At 54.3% G+C, this 12,421-nt stretch overlaps 1 protein-coding gene across 12 annotated transcripts in view; it reads left to right on the forward strand.

Annotated features, from left to right (window-relative positions):
- Positions 1-377: 377 nt before the first annotated feature.
- The window catches only part of SLC38A10 (solute carrier family 38 member 10), a 40,442-nt gene continuing 28,398 nt past the window's right edge, over positions 378-12,421 (forward strand). For 11 of the 12 annotated variants that reach the window (XM_069543793.1, XM_069543795.1, XM_069543794.1 and 8 more), the window contains exons 1-6: positions 381-801; positions 3,559-3,676; positions 8,257-8,302; positions 9,110-9,203; positions 9,421-9,564; positions 10,433-10,557. In XM_069543793.1, coding sequence (XP_069399894.1) covers positions 703-801; positions 3,559-3,676; positions 8,257-8,302; positions 9,110-9,203; positions 9,421-9,564; positions 10,433-10,557 — 626 coding nt within the window. In that variant the 5' untranslated portion in view covers positions 381-702. Of the gene's footprint in view, positions 802-3,558; positions 3,677-8,256; positions 8,303-9,109; positions 9,204-9,420; positions 9,565-10,432; positions 10,558-12,421 lie in introns of all 12 variants that reach the window. The other variant, XM_069543797.1, reaches the window with a different exon arrangement.

Below are 12,421 nucleotides of genomic sequence, written 5' to 3' on the forward strand. Positions count from 1 at the left end.
CACAACTGAAGATTCTGCATCTAAGATCCCATGCAGCCAAATAAATAAATATTAAAGATTAAAAAATAAAAACCACAGTGTGATTCCATTGTATTCACCAGATTAGCCCAACTGATGATACCGTATGTATGTGACAATGTAGAACTGTGGCGAGTTCCTTGTGCTCCAGGTCCTGAAAGAAAGGGCTCAGGATACCAGGTCCTCAGGAGGATGATTATTAGCTGGGTGCTGGAACAGGTGCTCAGACACCGGGCCCTGCCCACAGGTCCCGTCCCACAGACCCAGCCCACCTCTCATTGGTTTGCTTCCCACCAAACCCCGCCCCACTAGGTCCGCCTCTCTCCGTCAGAGCCCTGCTTGAGCACCGCCTATTCGTCGTCACTTCCGGGCAGAGGAGCCCGCGGAAGGAGGAAGTGTGTGTCAGGGTGGCTGCGAAGCCGGGCTGAGGTGTTCCTGGCTGGCACCCCGCAATTCTTCCGGGTCTATGCGTGGGGACACGGAGGTGGCCGGCGAGAACCAGCCGGGGAGGAAGACATGAGGTGGCCGTGGGGTCTGGCGGGGTCTGGAGGTTGACTGCCCCTGCCGGCTTCCCAAGAGGCTGCCTCCTCCAGGCAGCCAGCCACCCGTCTCCCTCAGGGTCTCACGCCCCACCGTCGTCCCGGCGCCTTGAACTGGGGCTCCCGGGCCTCTAGACCCCGCGCTATGACTGCGGCCGCCGCCTCCAACTGGGGGCTGATCACGAACATAGTGAACAGCATAGTAGGGGTCAGTGTCCTCACCATGCCCTTCTGCTTCAAACAGGTGAGTCCAGCAGGCAGTGGTCACCCCCCTCGCCGCCCCGGGCTCACCCCCTCACGGGAGCTAGGACTTGGGGAGGCAGCCCTGCGGCTCGCCTGCCCGTGGCTGCAAGAGAAATTGAGGGAATTCCCTCGACGAAAAGCTTCAGTCGCTCAGTCCTGTCCGACTCTTTGTGACCCCATGGACTGCAGCACACCAGGCTTCCCTGCCCATCACCAACTCTCGGAGCTTGCTCAAACTCATGTCCATCGAGTAGGTGATGCCATCCAACGGTCTTATCCTCTTTTCTCAAGGAAAAGGTTAAGAACAGTTAATAACTTAAGATCAAAGTGCAAATGTAGCAAAGTAATATGATCTTTTAAAAATGGAAAGTGACCACAGGATTCAGTGTTATTTTTCTTTATTATTATTTCTAAAAACTCTGACCTAACTGCACTTGTATTCAGAAGCACATCAGTCAAACCCCCAGGCCTTGGAACTAGTTTGGGGTGTTGGTTACAAGGTGATGACTCCATTCTCCAGATTGTGTGCTTAAAATTTGTGCATTTCACCATATGCAAATGTTACCTTGATTGAAAAAATCCAAAATATTATAAAATTGGTGTCATCCCAGCATTAAATACTGCATGAAAGAAACTCACCATTTTTGAGGTATGGGTTCATTTGGCTTCTGTTTATCTCACAAATAAACATTCATTTGGTATGGTAGAAAAAGGAGGTGATAGAATTATCAAATTGGGTAACTTCTTTGCTAAAAATGAACTTCTTAGCTTACTGTGTGCCATGCTGGAGATACTGTTACCTCTGCTGCTTGGGGCAGGAGCTGTCTACTAGCTAGGCTGCTTGAGGGTGGAGGAGGAGAGGGACATCAGGGAAGGACAGGTGGCCAACAAGGCCTCAAAGACCAGTCTTACATGACGAGACCAAATAGGTGGGAAAATGAAAATAAGATGGATATTTTGGAACTGAAAATCGGCGTCAGCGTTTAATTTTAGAGTAATGCTGCATTTTTCACATTTAGCATCTTTTGGATAAAAATAGCAAAAAGAAAATGCATGTAGTGTTCCCATGTGAGTGGTTGATCTGACTTGGTTGGTGAGCATGTTGGTGGGAGGATGGAGACTGCAGGGCTGTGGAGAAGGCCACGCTGGCGGCTTTAAGAAGCAACATCTGTGTCTTGGCTTGTGAATCCCAGCGTGGGCCAACCACCTCTGGGTATTGGAAGTACTACGTGTCCCAGCGTGCATTGCGACTTGCCTGGCACGGAACTGCATCCTGGGATGTGTAGTTGGCTGGTCCTGAGTCTATAAATGCAGTGCTGCCTTCCTTGACTCCTCTCTGCCAAGTGCCGCTGTGGCAGGGCTCTGGTGATTCAGATTTGAGTGTCTTACTGTGTGCTGGGCATGAGTCCCCTGCCAGAGCATTTAAAAATGGGCCAGGCTGAGTTGTCTGGGGGGAGAGCTTATCGGTGGGTGCCCTCTTGCAAGCAAAGACCTGGAAGTGGTTTGCCCTGCCCCGAGGGCCTGGCCAAGTTAGGACATGCTGTCACTCATCACTCAGACGCAGCGTCTTCTCTGTGAGAAGCTCCTTGGCAAGAACACCATGTGAGGCCAAGAGGCAATTTGGAGATGTGTATTTTTATCTGGTAGCCAGGTCACTTCAAAGCTTTGTTTGCGTTTTTTGTTTGTTTGGTTTTAATAATTTGGGGTACTTTTCCAAAAAAAATAGCAATTTATTAAAGTATAACATGCATACAGAAAAGTGAACTCATTTTAGGTGTCCTCTTGATGGATTTTCATAATATTAACAAACACATATAGCCAGCTCCCAGGCTGAGGAATATAGCATTGCCAGCACCCCCCACCCCTGCCTCCTTACTGAGGGTTGCCCTCCCACCCCCAGACCCCACTGGTCAGTGTTGCCAGGTTTTAACTGTATGTGGATGCATCATGTCGTAGGTGTCTGGCTAGCATTGCTCAATTTATCTGTTTTTTAACCTTTGCTAGGCAGGCGTGGCATTTCCTGTTTGGAGCAGTTAGGAACACATGCACGGGGTTTGACCACATGGACCTGTCCTGTGGGGTGGTGACCTGTGCGCAGGAGAGCTGGCTGGTGGGCCGTGTGTGTATTCCGCTTTGCTAGATGCTAGTAGGACAGTTGGTTGTTTCTTCAGTTTTTGGATTACAGATAAACCTGCTGTAAACATTGGCATGCAGGTTTGTGCATGAACACATGTTTTCATTTCTTTTGGGTAAATACCTAGGAGTGCAATTGCTGGTCAGATGGTGAGTGTCTGTTTAACTTATAAGAAAGGCGTAAATGTCATTTTTAATCTCTTCCTTCCAGAATGTGTTTATCACTCGTAGCTGTTGATCCAAGTGGCTGGAAGGTGGTTTGCTGTAGGGTGTCTGCAGGGAACTGGGGAGACTGGCAACCCCTCACCATTCCTTGAGACTCTGGGAAGGCAATGGGGTCCCTGGTGCTCTTTTGGGGACATGTATGTGCTTTATGTCCCTGGACAGAACGTGTTGACCACTCCATCCAGGAACTGTTACTCACTGGCGTAGGGACAAAGTAGAGCTGGGGCCTCAAGTCTAGGGAGCGGGGGCCAAGGGGAGGGCTTTTGGTCATCGTTTGTGCTATTCACCTATGTTCAGTGTGTGAGACAACGATGCTGTTCAGTTCAGTTGCTCAGTCGTGTCCGACTCTTTGTGACCCCATTTATTTTGTTAATGTCTCTCTTTCGTCCCAACACTCCAGTGTGGCATTGTCCTGGGGGCCTTGCTCTTGGTCTTCTGTTCTTGGATGACGCACCAGTCCTGCATGTTCCTGGTGAAAGCTGCCAGCCTGAGCAAGCGGAGGACTTACGCTGGCCTGGGTGAGTGCATTGCCTCCCTGAGGGGGGCAGGACCTTTCTCAGCACCTTCTTAAAAAGTGCAGCATCTGGATCTGAGGGTGTTGTCCTTAGTCTTTTAAGTACTTTTCTTTCACTTCATTATTTTTTTTTTTTTGGTCATGCCGCACAGCATGAGGGATATTCTTTCCCTGACCAGGGATCGAACCCACACCCCGTGCACTGGAAGCATAGACTCAACCACGGGACTGCCAGTGCTTTGTTCTTTATTCTGCTTTATTCTTAAAAAGTCCTTTGAGCAGCAGTTTCTTTTCTTATTTTAAAATTTAATGCAGTTAAAAAAAAACAAAGCTGTTAACATCAACACGTTTTAAAATTGAGTTAATGCTTGTCCTCCTGCCTTCTCTTTATGCACATCCACACAGAGAGGCCCCTCCCGGTTCAGGCAGCCTTGGCAGCTTCTGTTCCTATGCCTGCGGCCCCAGAGCCTTCCTTCCAAGCTGCCTGACCCAGATATTGCTGCACGTCTTCACTTTGAATGCCATGGGCAGCCTGTCCTTGGGCTCAGGCTTATAGTGGCAGCAAGTCATCACCTCCTCCGCGGCATTCTCTATGTCCTGTTGCTGTTGGTTGCAGTCTTGTTTCCTCCAGTTCTTTCTTCCTTTGATTTCAGCTGAGGCAAAGAAGGCTGTGCTTTCCACCTCCTTTCAGTTTGATCTATTTCCTGGGCAGCCTGTCTCTGAGGGCAGGGCCTGCACTCTGCCGCCCGCCTCAGGCTGGTGTGCGAAGGCTGCATTCTCTCTGCCACCTCGGACCTTTCGACTCCACGTTGTATTCTGGGAATACGTGGTGTGGGTGTTGAAATACCAGTACACGTGGTCTCAGAGGCTGCCCTATGCACGTCTGGGGAAGACTCCCATCCTCTGGCTGGGACCCCCTGACCATCCAGCTAGTGTGTGGCCCGGATGCTGGGTCCGCTCGCAGAGGCCCTGGTGGGCCCTCGGCTCCCAGCTCTCACAGCAGGGAGGAGGTGCCAAGAGGAAACGGTGTGCAGAGTTCCCGGGGCCAAAGAAAATAAAAACATCTGTGAGCCCCACGCGTGGGCTTTTGGCAGCGTGACCTCTGGTTTCCTTCCAGTCTGCCTACTTTGCATTGGCACCGAGATACTCGCATTTGTTCTGACCTCAAAACTGAAGGACTGCTTCCTTCTCTCTCCATTCTGATAAGAGTGGTGCTGTCAGACTCTTTCATTGCTGTTGGAGTCACGTGGGGAAGTGAAATATAGCGGCTAAATTTGGCTCGCTCCCGTGAGACCAAGTTCTACTTGGGATGATATGTGCACCAGGGCAGGTCCCTTCTTCCTTCTGCGAGGCTGTGGCTTTTGGGGTGACTCTTTCTCCCTGCTCAGGGTTCCCATGAAATGCTTGGCTGTTCCCTGAAAGAGGATGAGTGACCCTGGACTGGGGAGGCTGTGGTTTTTGACAGCTGTCCATCTGAACATTCTTAGAAAGTCCTTGAGAAGGCAGACTGGTTTGACGAGGTGTGAAAGCTTGAAGAAAACCACCTGTGGACACCCTCCTGCGTGGTTGGCTGGGGCTCCCACCTTTAACTGCCTCTGGTGGCTGGAGCCCAGTTCTAACTACCCAGAAGCAAAAAAGATCTGAAACCACCTGTGGTCTCTGATTATGCCTTTGGTACCAAACAAGATGGTGCATTTGTGTGAACTCCCACAGTCCCCCCAGGCCCAGCCTGCAGCATCAGCTGCCCTTTGTCCTGGCTCCGTTTTGGCACCATCTCTGAAATGGAGAGACCCCCCGACTTGGAGCCCTACACAGGACGAGACGGGAGTCTCTCGGACCCCTTGGACCAGCAATCATCCCACACCTCCTGGGCCGTTTCCGCTGCTTGTAGGTCTTCTGGAGGAGACGGACAAGCCTGGAGACAGTGCAGTGCAGAGTGTAGAAGCTGCTGAATGGCAGAGGCATCCTCAACAGATAACCTTTTTAAGCCATCTGCGCTCCAAGAACGGGAGGGTGGTTTTCTCAAGTTTGAGTTTGCGACATTTCTCAGTTTGGTTCATCCCTGGAAGTGACCACAGGGCTGCCCTCCCTGTCCTGGCCTATGCGTAGACATCACTGGAGAACGAACTTTGCCAGTCTGGGGAGATACAGCCCTGGTGTATCTTGTGTTTTCTGTTGGTGTTTTGTGGTGTTCTGTTTGCTGCTTGTAGACCCAGTTCTGTGAATTTTATCTACTTTTTATCTGCTGTTCCTTGTATGGCTGACTTTCAAGTAGACTTTTCAAACCCCATTTTCAGAAGACATAAAGCTATACCAGATAGTCAGCTGTCCCTAGAAGTCATGGCCCCATGAGGCCACTCTGACCCAGGCCCTGCCTGCAGAGGTGACCAGGCCTTGCTGCCGCCTCGGAGTGCCCAGCCATGTGCAGCAGCTGCTCTGGCACCGCGTCTGTGGTCCTGTCGTCTACCTGCCCAGGTTTCTGTGGCCCTAGTCAGCCTGCTGCCCGATCATGGCTGGGTGGGGCCGGCAGAGGGCCTGTTCCTCCCTACCTGTCCCAAGTTGTGTGACCTGCATCTGTGGTCACTTGGCTTGGGAAATGAGGGTCATAAAACCATCCTTTCTGACACCCAGGATTCTCTGCACTCCCTACCCCTTGTTTATCCAGCAAATGGTCATCATACGTCCCAGGCAGATGGCAGCGGGAGTCAGGTGGCTGGCTCTTGGGAGGGCTGGGTTGAGGTCCCTGCCCTCCGTGTGAATAGCACAGTTTGGTGTGTGCTTCCCCATCTCTGCCTGATAAGTGGAGGCTGCGGACTGTGGGCAGAGAGCGTGGGGTAGGGCTGGGGCCCGAGTTCCACGAGGTGGCCTGAGAGTCAGTTCTGCGTGCCTGGTGACCACAGAGCTGTGGGCCCGGCTGTGGCCCCAGGAGAAAGCCCTGAGCCAGCCTCTCTGGGGAGACTGGGGACCCCCTCCTGACAGCACTCCTGCTGCATGCCTGGCAGGAGTGCCAGCTCCGGGTCCCCGCAGGGCCCAGCCCATGAGCTGCAGCGAGCCTGCCGCAGGTGGAGAGGGGAGGGCCGACCCAGGAGCATGGGGAAGGGACCTGCCTCTTGGAAACCATCCAGCAGATGCCATCCAGCCTCACGGGGCAGGTCTGGCGCTGTGGTTCTGGTCCAGAGGGGCGGGAGGGCAATCTCTGGCTTGCCAGGCAAGAGGCTGAGGGCCGGACGCTTGAAACAATGTGTGGGGGGTGTGTGTGGGGCTGTCCCGGCTGAGAGCCGGGCGGGAACCACAGGCCTCAGCACAAGCGGGGGCAGCAGCGCTAGGATCGTCCTTCTGGGAACCGGTCAGGTCTTTCTGGGTGAAAAGGTGCCGCCTCATGACTTTTTTCTGGCTTCCTAGAGCAACTTTAGTTTCCTTTGTCCAGAATGCGGGTGTGTTCTGGAACTCTCTCTGGCAGGGTGCTCTGAGCACTTAGAATATGCTGTAGATGCTCAGCTTCCTTTTGGAGAAGGAAAAGGAATGGGATGGCTGGGCCCCGGACACCTTCACGTTAGGGGCACTGGACCTTGTGTCTTAGAGGACCCCGAGGTGCAAGTGTCCATGTGGTGGTTGGACAGGCCTGGGCTGGAATGAGCCCTGGTTTGCTTCCCAAGGCCACCTGCCCTGTGGCCATGTAGCCCAGGGTTTCCATGTTCACCGGCTTTTGGCAGTGCTGTGCTTTTTCCTGAGTAGTTTGAAGGTAAAGTCGTTTTTTGGACTCGTTCATGTCAGGCGGCCTGCGTGTTCCATGCTCTCTGGTCTCCTGGACGGCTCTGCCCGTATGAGGGAGGGGGCTGTGCTGTCGCGCCCCCCCCCGCCCCCCGCCGCTTGCTCCTGGGGGATCAGAGCTTCTCTCGGCCCTCGTCCGGCTCACCACGGGGCTGGGTCGCAGGGGTTCCCTGCTTCTGTGAGGTCCAGGGAGGGGCCTGCTGAGTCAGCTCTTAATCTCTCCTCTGCTGGAAATAGCTCCACTGTCAGGAAGGATGGGCAGAGGGGCTCCTCCAGGCTTGTGTGCACTTGTCCCCTCCTGTCCCAAAGCACCTTGCTCAAGACTTTCTGCTAAAACCATAGAGTGAACATGAAGGCCCTTAGCCAGGTCCCCTTGTTATGCCTGGGAAAACCAGATGTGCTGGGGCTGGGCTGACCGCCCTCCCCGGGCACCCCGCACCCTGTCCCGGGCAGCCCCCGACCCAGGCAGGCCTCCCTTGGCCTCCTTATTGGCAGCCTAGCTTGCCCAGAGGGAGACTGTTGCTTCCCTGGGACCATTTTTCTTTTCTTTTTTCTTTCCTTTCCTTTTCTTTGTGGATGTGTGAGTATGAAAAGTGACCCACCCTAGCTTTGTTCTTATTTTCGGTGATTCTTATTTGTTGAAGGTAGATCTAAAAAAAGCATGGGACCAAAATTTTCAAATATCCCCTTATACCCATAGAACTCCAGACCCACAGGTTTTTGTCAGATTGCCTTTCACAGGTAATATTTTTACTAATGTGCTTCTCTCAGTTTAGACTGAGCGTTCATTCTCTTTTTCCCTCCCTGCACTAGCATTGCACACCTACGGGAAAGCAGGGAAGATGCTGGTGGAGACCAGGTAGGTGGTGCCGTTCTTTTGGGGGTAATTCTCTCTGTCCTTCACTTGTGACCAAAGGGAAACAGGAGGGTTGTTACACAGTGAGCTGGATGTTTCAGACGTGGATTGGTTCATAGCTTAAAATATTTCTCTGAAGTGTTACTAAATAGTTGAAAGTTTAATTTATTGTACCCTTAAAATGATTAGTGTCAAGCCTGAAAGCCTTATTTAAGTCTTACTAAGAAAAATGTAAAAATGGAAAACCCAGGGAGCACAGCGAGGGGACGCTCCCTCGGCTGTACTTCATCTCTGGGTTCTGTTCCTGAAACTCAGATGCCCCGCCCATCCCGCCCCTTGCCCCGAACACTGTTGCATAAAGATGGCATTAAGCTGGAAATGTCATATTCTCCCTTTGGAGTAAAATTTTATGAGATGAAAAAAAATGGTTGAGAAATTGCACTTTTAGGCTTCTAAATTAGGGAATTGCAAACTGAAAAGAATAACCCTTTTCTGAAGCAGTTGATTGTTCTTTCAACTTGTCTTAACATCACAGTGCATTTTTGTACCACCTGAAAGAACTTTTAGAACCTCCTGCCGAGAGAAAAATGTAATACCACATAAAGAAGAGTTTAGTGTTGCTCAATATTCATTCTGAGTAAAATAGCAAACTCCGAACTCTGCAGCCAAACCCTGGAAACTGTTGAATGTTGACACTGTGTCTCCTGTTCGACCCCTCCCTTGGGTTGTTGCATGTCAGCGGGCAGGGGGATGCAGGTGTGTCTGGGACCCCTGGTGCTCAACTCTCAAGCTCGCCCGCCTTCCTTGCAGCATGATTGGGCTGATGCTGGGAACGTGCATTGCCTTCTACGTTGTGATTGGCGACCTGGGGTCCAACTTCTTTGCTCGGCTGTTTGGGTTTCAGGTAAGGACATCTACAGGTGTGCGGTACATCGGAAACCTCACGGCTGCTCGAGTGGTAGCCTGGGAACTGTTTGAGTCCACATCTTGGACGGGGAGTGGTGGGAGGGGCTCTGAGACCAGCACGCCAAGAGGTGAAGCGTGCTGGGCCCCAGTCAGTTCTGGGGCTTGGGGTGGGAAGCCAGGGCCGTCCCTGGGCCAACACCTGGCGCTCTGCCCAGGTCACGGGCACCTTCCGCATGCTCCTGCTCTTCGCTGTGTCCCTGTGCATCGTACTCCCGCTCAGCCTGCAGAGGAACATGATGGCCTCCATCCAGTCCTTCAGCGCCATGGCCCTCATCTTCTACACCGTGTTCATGTTCGTGGTGAGTGTCAGGCCGCCAGCTGCAGCTGAGGTTGACGGGAACGTGATGTAGAATCCGCCACAGGAGCCCAGTGGCCAGATGGGGCCGCAGGGGAGGGGAGCGCTCTGAGGCAGGGAGTGAAAGCGTGATGCTCCCCAGTTCACGGAAGACCTTTTATGTGGGCTTTGTGGCCAAGAGTCAGGAGGCCAGCCTTTTGTCATGACGAGGTGAGAGCAGTTGTTGTCTAATGAGTGTTTATCACTGACTGTTGAGAGGGCAGGGGTTGCAGTCTGGAGTTGATACTCAGGGCGCCCCTTGGGAGCCCCTGGGCCTGAGCCCCTGACCACTCCGGTGGGAGCAGAATGGGAGAGTCTGTGCAGTGGGCTCTCCTTAGAAGACCAAGCCCCGGGTGGTGTCTCTAGTGCCCCTCGGCTCTGAGGGCCAGCCCAGTGATCCTTCCTCTGCTTCTCCAGGCAGCCCTGTCCTTGATGGGTCTGTCTTTTAAATTATGTCTGCACAGGACTGGCAAGGACCTGCCAGCTTGGGGGACTGTCCTGACCTGGAGGCGACTGGGGTGTGCACAGCAGGTGGGGCTCATTGCTTACCATCTGTAGCCCTGGATGGGCAGCCGCCCCTGGTGCCAGGAGGCCCCACAGCTCCTCTGGGCAGCACCTGGCCAGCTGGTGGCACAGCAGAGAGCCGAAACCCTGGGGCCACACACCACTCCCAGCCCCTGCAGCCCCCCCAGCCCCTCCAGCCGGTGGCAACAGGCTGCCCTGTGCGGGGCCTGCACTGTGGTGCCGGCTGCCTCGGTGCCCTGCCCGGCCCTGGCCCGAGTCCCACCTGTGTGTGCTGCCCTGTGCCGAGTCCCGCTTCCTTCTCCTCGCAGATCGTGCTCTCCTCCTTCAAGCACGGCCTCTTCGGTGGGCAGTGGCTGCAGCGGGTCAGTTACATCCGCTGGGAGGGCGTCTTCCGCTGCATCCCCATCTTTGGCATGTCCTTTGCCTGCCAGTCGTAAGTACTACCTGCTCCTGGGGCCCTGGGGGTGAGTGTTGCAAGGGGAGGCTGCCATCCTGGGGGCGGGAAGCACCGTTTCTTTCAGTGGGTGATCCAGGCCATGAGGAGGAAGGTGTTCTTCACCGTGGCCTCTCCCACTCCGGGTTCAGGGCGGGAGTTCTGTGTTTACCGGGAGAGAAATTGACTGTTCCCGAGATGTGTCGCCGGCACTGTTGGCGACAACGCCCAGTTTGCCAAATCCCCCACGAGCAGAGTTGGCTGTGGGGAGCACAGCACAGCCCCGAACCATCTGACTCACAGAGTCCCAAGCGTTTTGCCAGAGTTTAGCTATTCGTGTGAGAATATTTAAGAGGGAATTGCGCAAACATTGACTTCAGACTGCTGCTGGGACGCTTTCAGAGGCGCGTGTGTGTGTGCCTGTGTGCGCGCACACGTGTGTGCGTTTGAGCAGGCGTGCGCTCTGGCACTTGGGGCTCTGTAAATGCAGAGCAGTGATTTCCATAATTCCAGCAGCCTTACCTTCTCCACCAAATGACAGGAACCTACGATCCATGCCCGGCCGGGTGGTAACCCTGCTCAAAAGAGGCGTAAATCCGGCCGGGACAAGAAAGGACCGTCGGTGGCGGGGGTCTGGCAGAGCAGCCCCCTGCAGCTCCACGGGCGTGAACCGTGCCAGTTGTAAACTAACGTGACAGATGAGACTTGTTCCGACTGCTGTGTTTACACCCACACGCGAGATCCAAATCGTCGTTCCCACTTCTCGTCTCGCTTGGCAGCTCGGTTTCCGCCAGAGCACACTCCGCTCTTGCTGTTTAACGTCCCTGTTAGAGTTGGTGACAGAAGCTACATCCTTTTGCCGTGTACCTAGTTACCGATTGTCCTTTTTTCCTGTGGGTTTGGTCTGGCTTTCTGGTGGGGGCTGCTCTGTCATCAAGTGGGTCTCTTGGGCTTGGTTCTCAGGTTGAGTTATGGGTTCCGGAAAGGGGCGGGTTGTGAGCTCATATTCTGTCTGCAGCTCACGGAAGGCGCGGGGCCTGGGGATGTGCCCATATCCCCTGGGGAGTGGAGCCGAGGGTCTAGAGCTGGGGCTCTTCCCTGCACATCTGGCCCTGAAGGGCATGCAGGCTGGGAGCCCTGCTGCCCTTGCCAGGTGGCCATGGGCCCTGCTGCCTGGCTGGTCTCCCCACCCTGGATGGGCTGGGCCTCTGCTGGGCCGTCAGTGTGCAGCCCTCCCTGGTCTGACTTCGAGGTAGATGAGTACAGGGCGGCACAGGACCAGCAGGCCCCCAGCGCAGCTCAGAGAGAGCACAGAGCGCATGGAGGCCCAGGCTGTGCGGGGCAGGCAGACACCTCTGACTCAGGTAAACTGAGTCATGGGCTGCTTGGTGAGATGAGCAGGTGCTCTGCGGGTGCCACAGGCAGGATTGAGGAAGGCGGGCACCACAGCCTTGCCACACCCATCCATCCTCACATGTGGGCACAGCCCCTCCCCTCAGCGGCTCCTGGGCAGGGGCTTCCCCCCGTGTGTGCTGGGGACGCCCCTGCCCTGAGATCTGGTGCTGGGGCTCCCTGGCGTGGCCCTGGCCCTGGCCCTAGGAGCTGGGCAGTCCCCCTGCAGGTCCTCTGCCACCTCCCTGGTCTGCATGGGTGTGTGTGCGTGTGGCCGCTGACTCCCCTCTGTAGGACCGAGGTGGGGACAGCTGTCCACGGTGACTCTTGCCCACCAGCAGTGGCCAGTGGGACAGTGTAGGGCCAGGGACGGTGCCAGCTTCTGCCAGCCAGGCCTCCCCCATCATTGTCATTTGCTGTTAGTAACATTAGTGGGTCCTCTTTGTTCTCCTTTCACCTTTTTTTAAGTTGG

Source organism: Ovis canadensis, chromosome 11 (assembly GCF_042477335.2).
Source record: "Ovis canadensis isolate MfBH-ARS-UI-01 breed Bighorn chromosome 11, ARS-UI_OviCan_v2, whole genome shotgun sequence".
Classification (NCBI taxonomy): domain Eukaryota; kingdom Metazoa; phylum Chordata; class Mammalia; order Artiodactyla; family Bovidae; genus Ovis; species Ovis canadensis.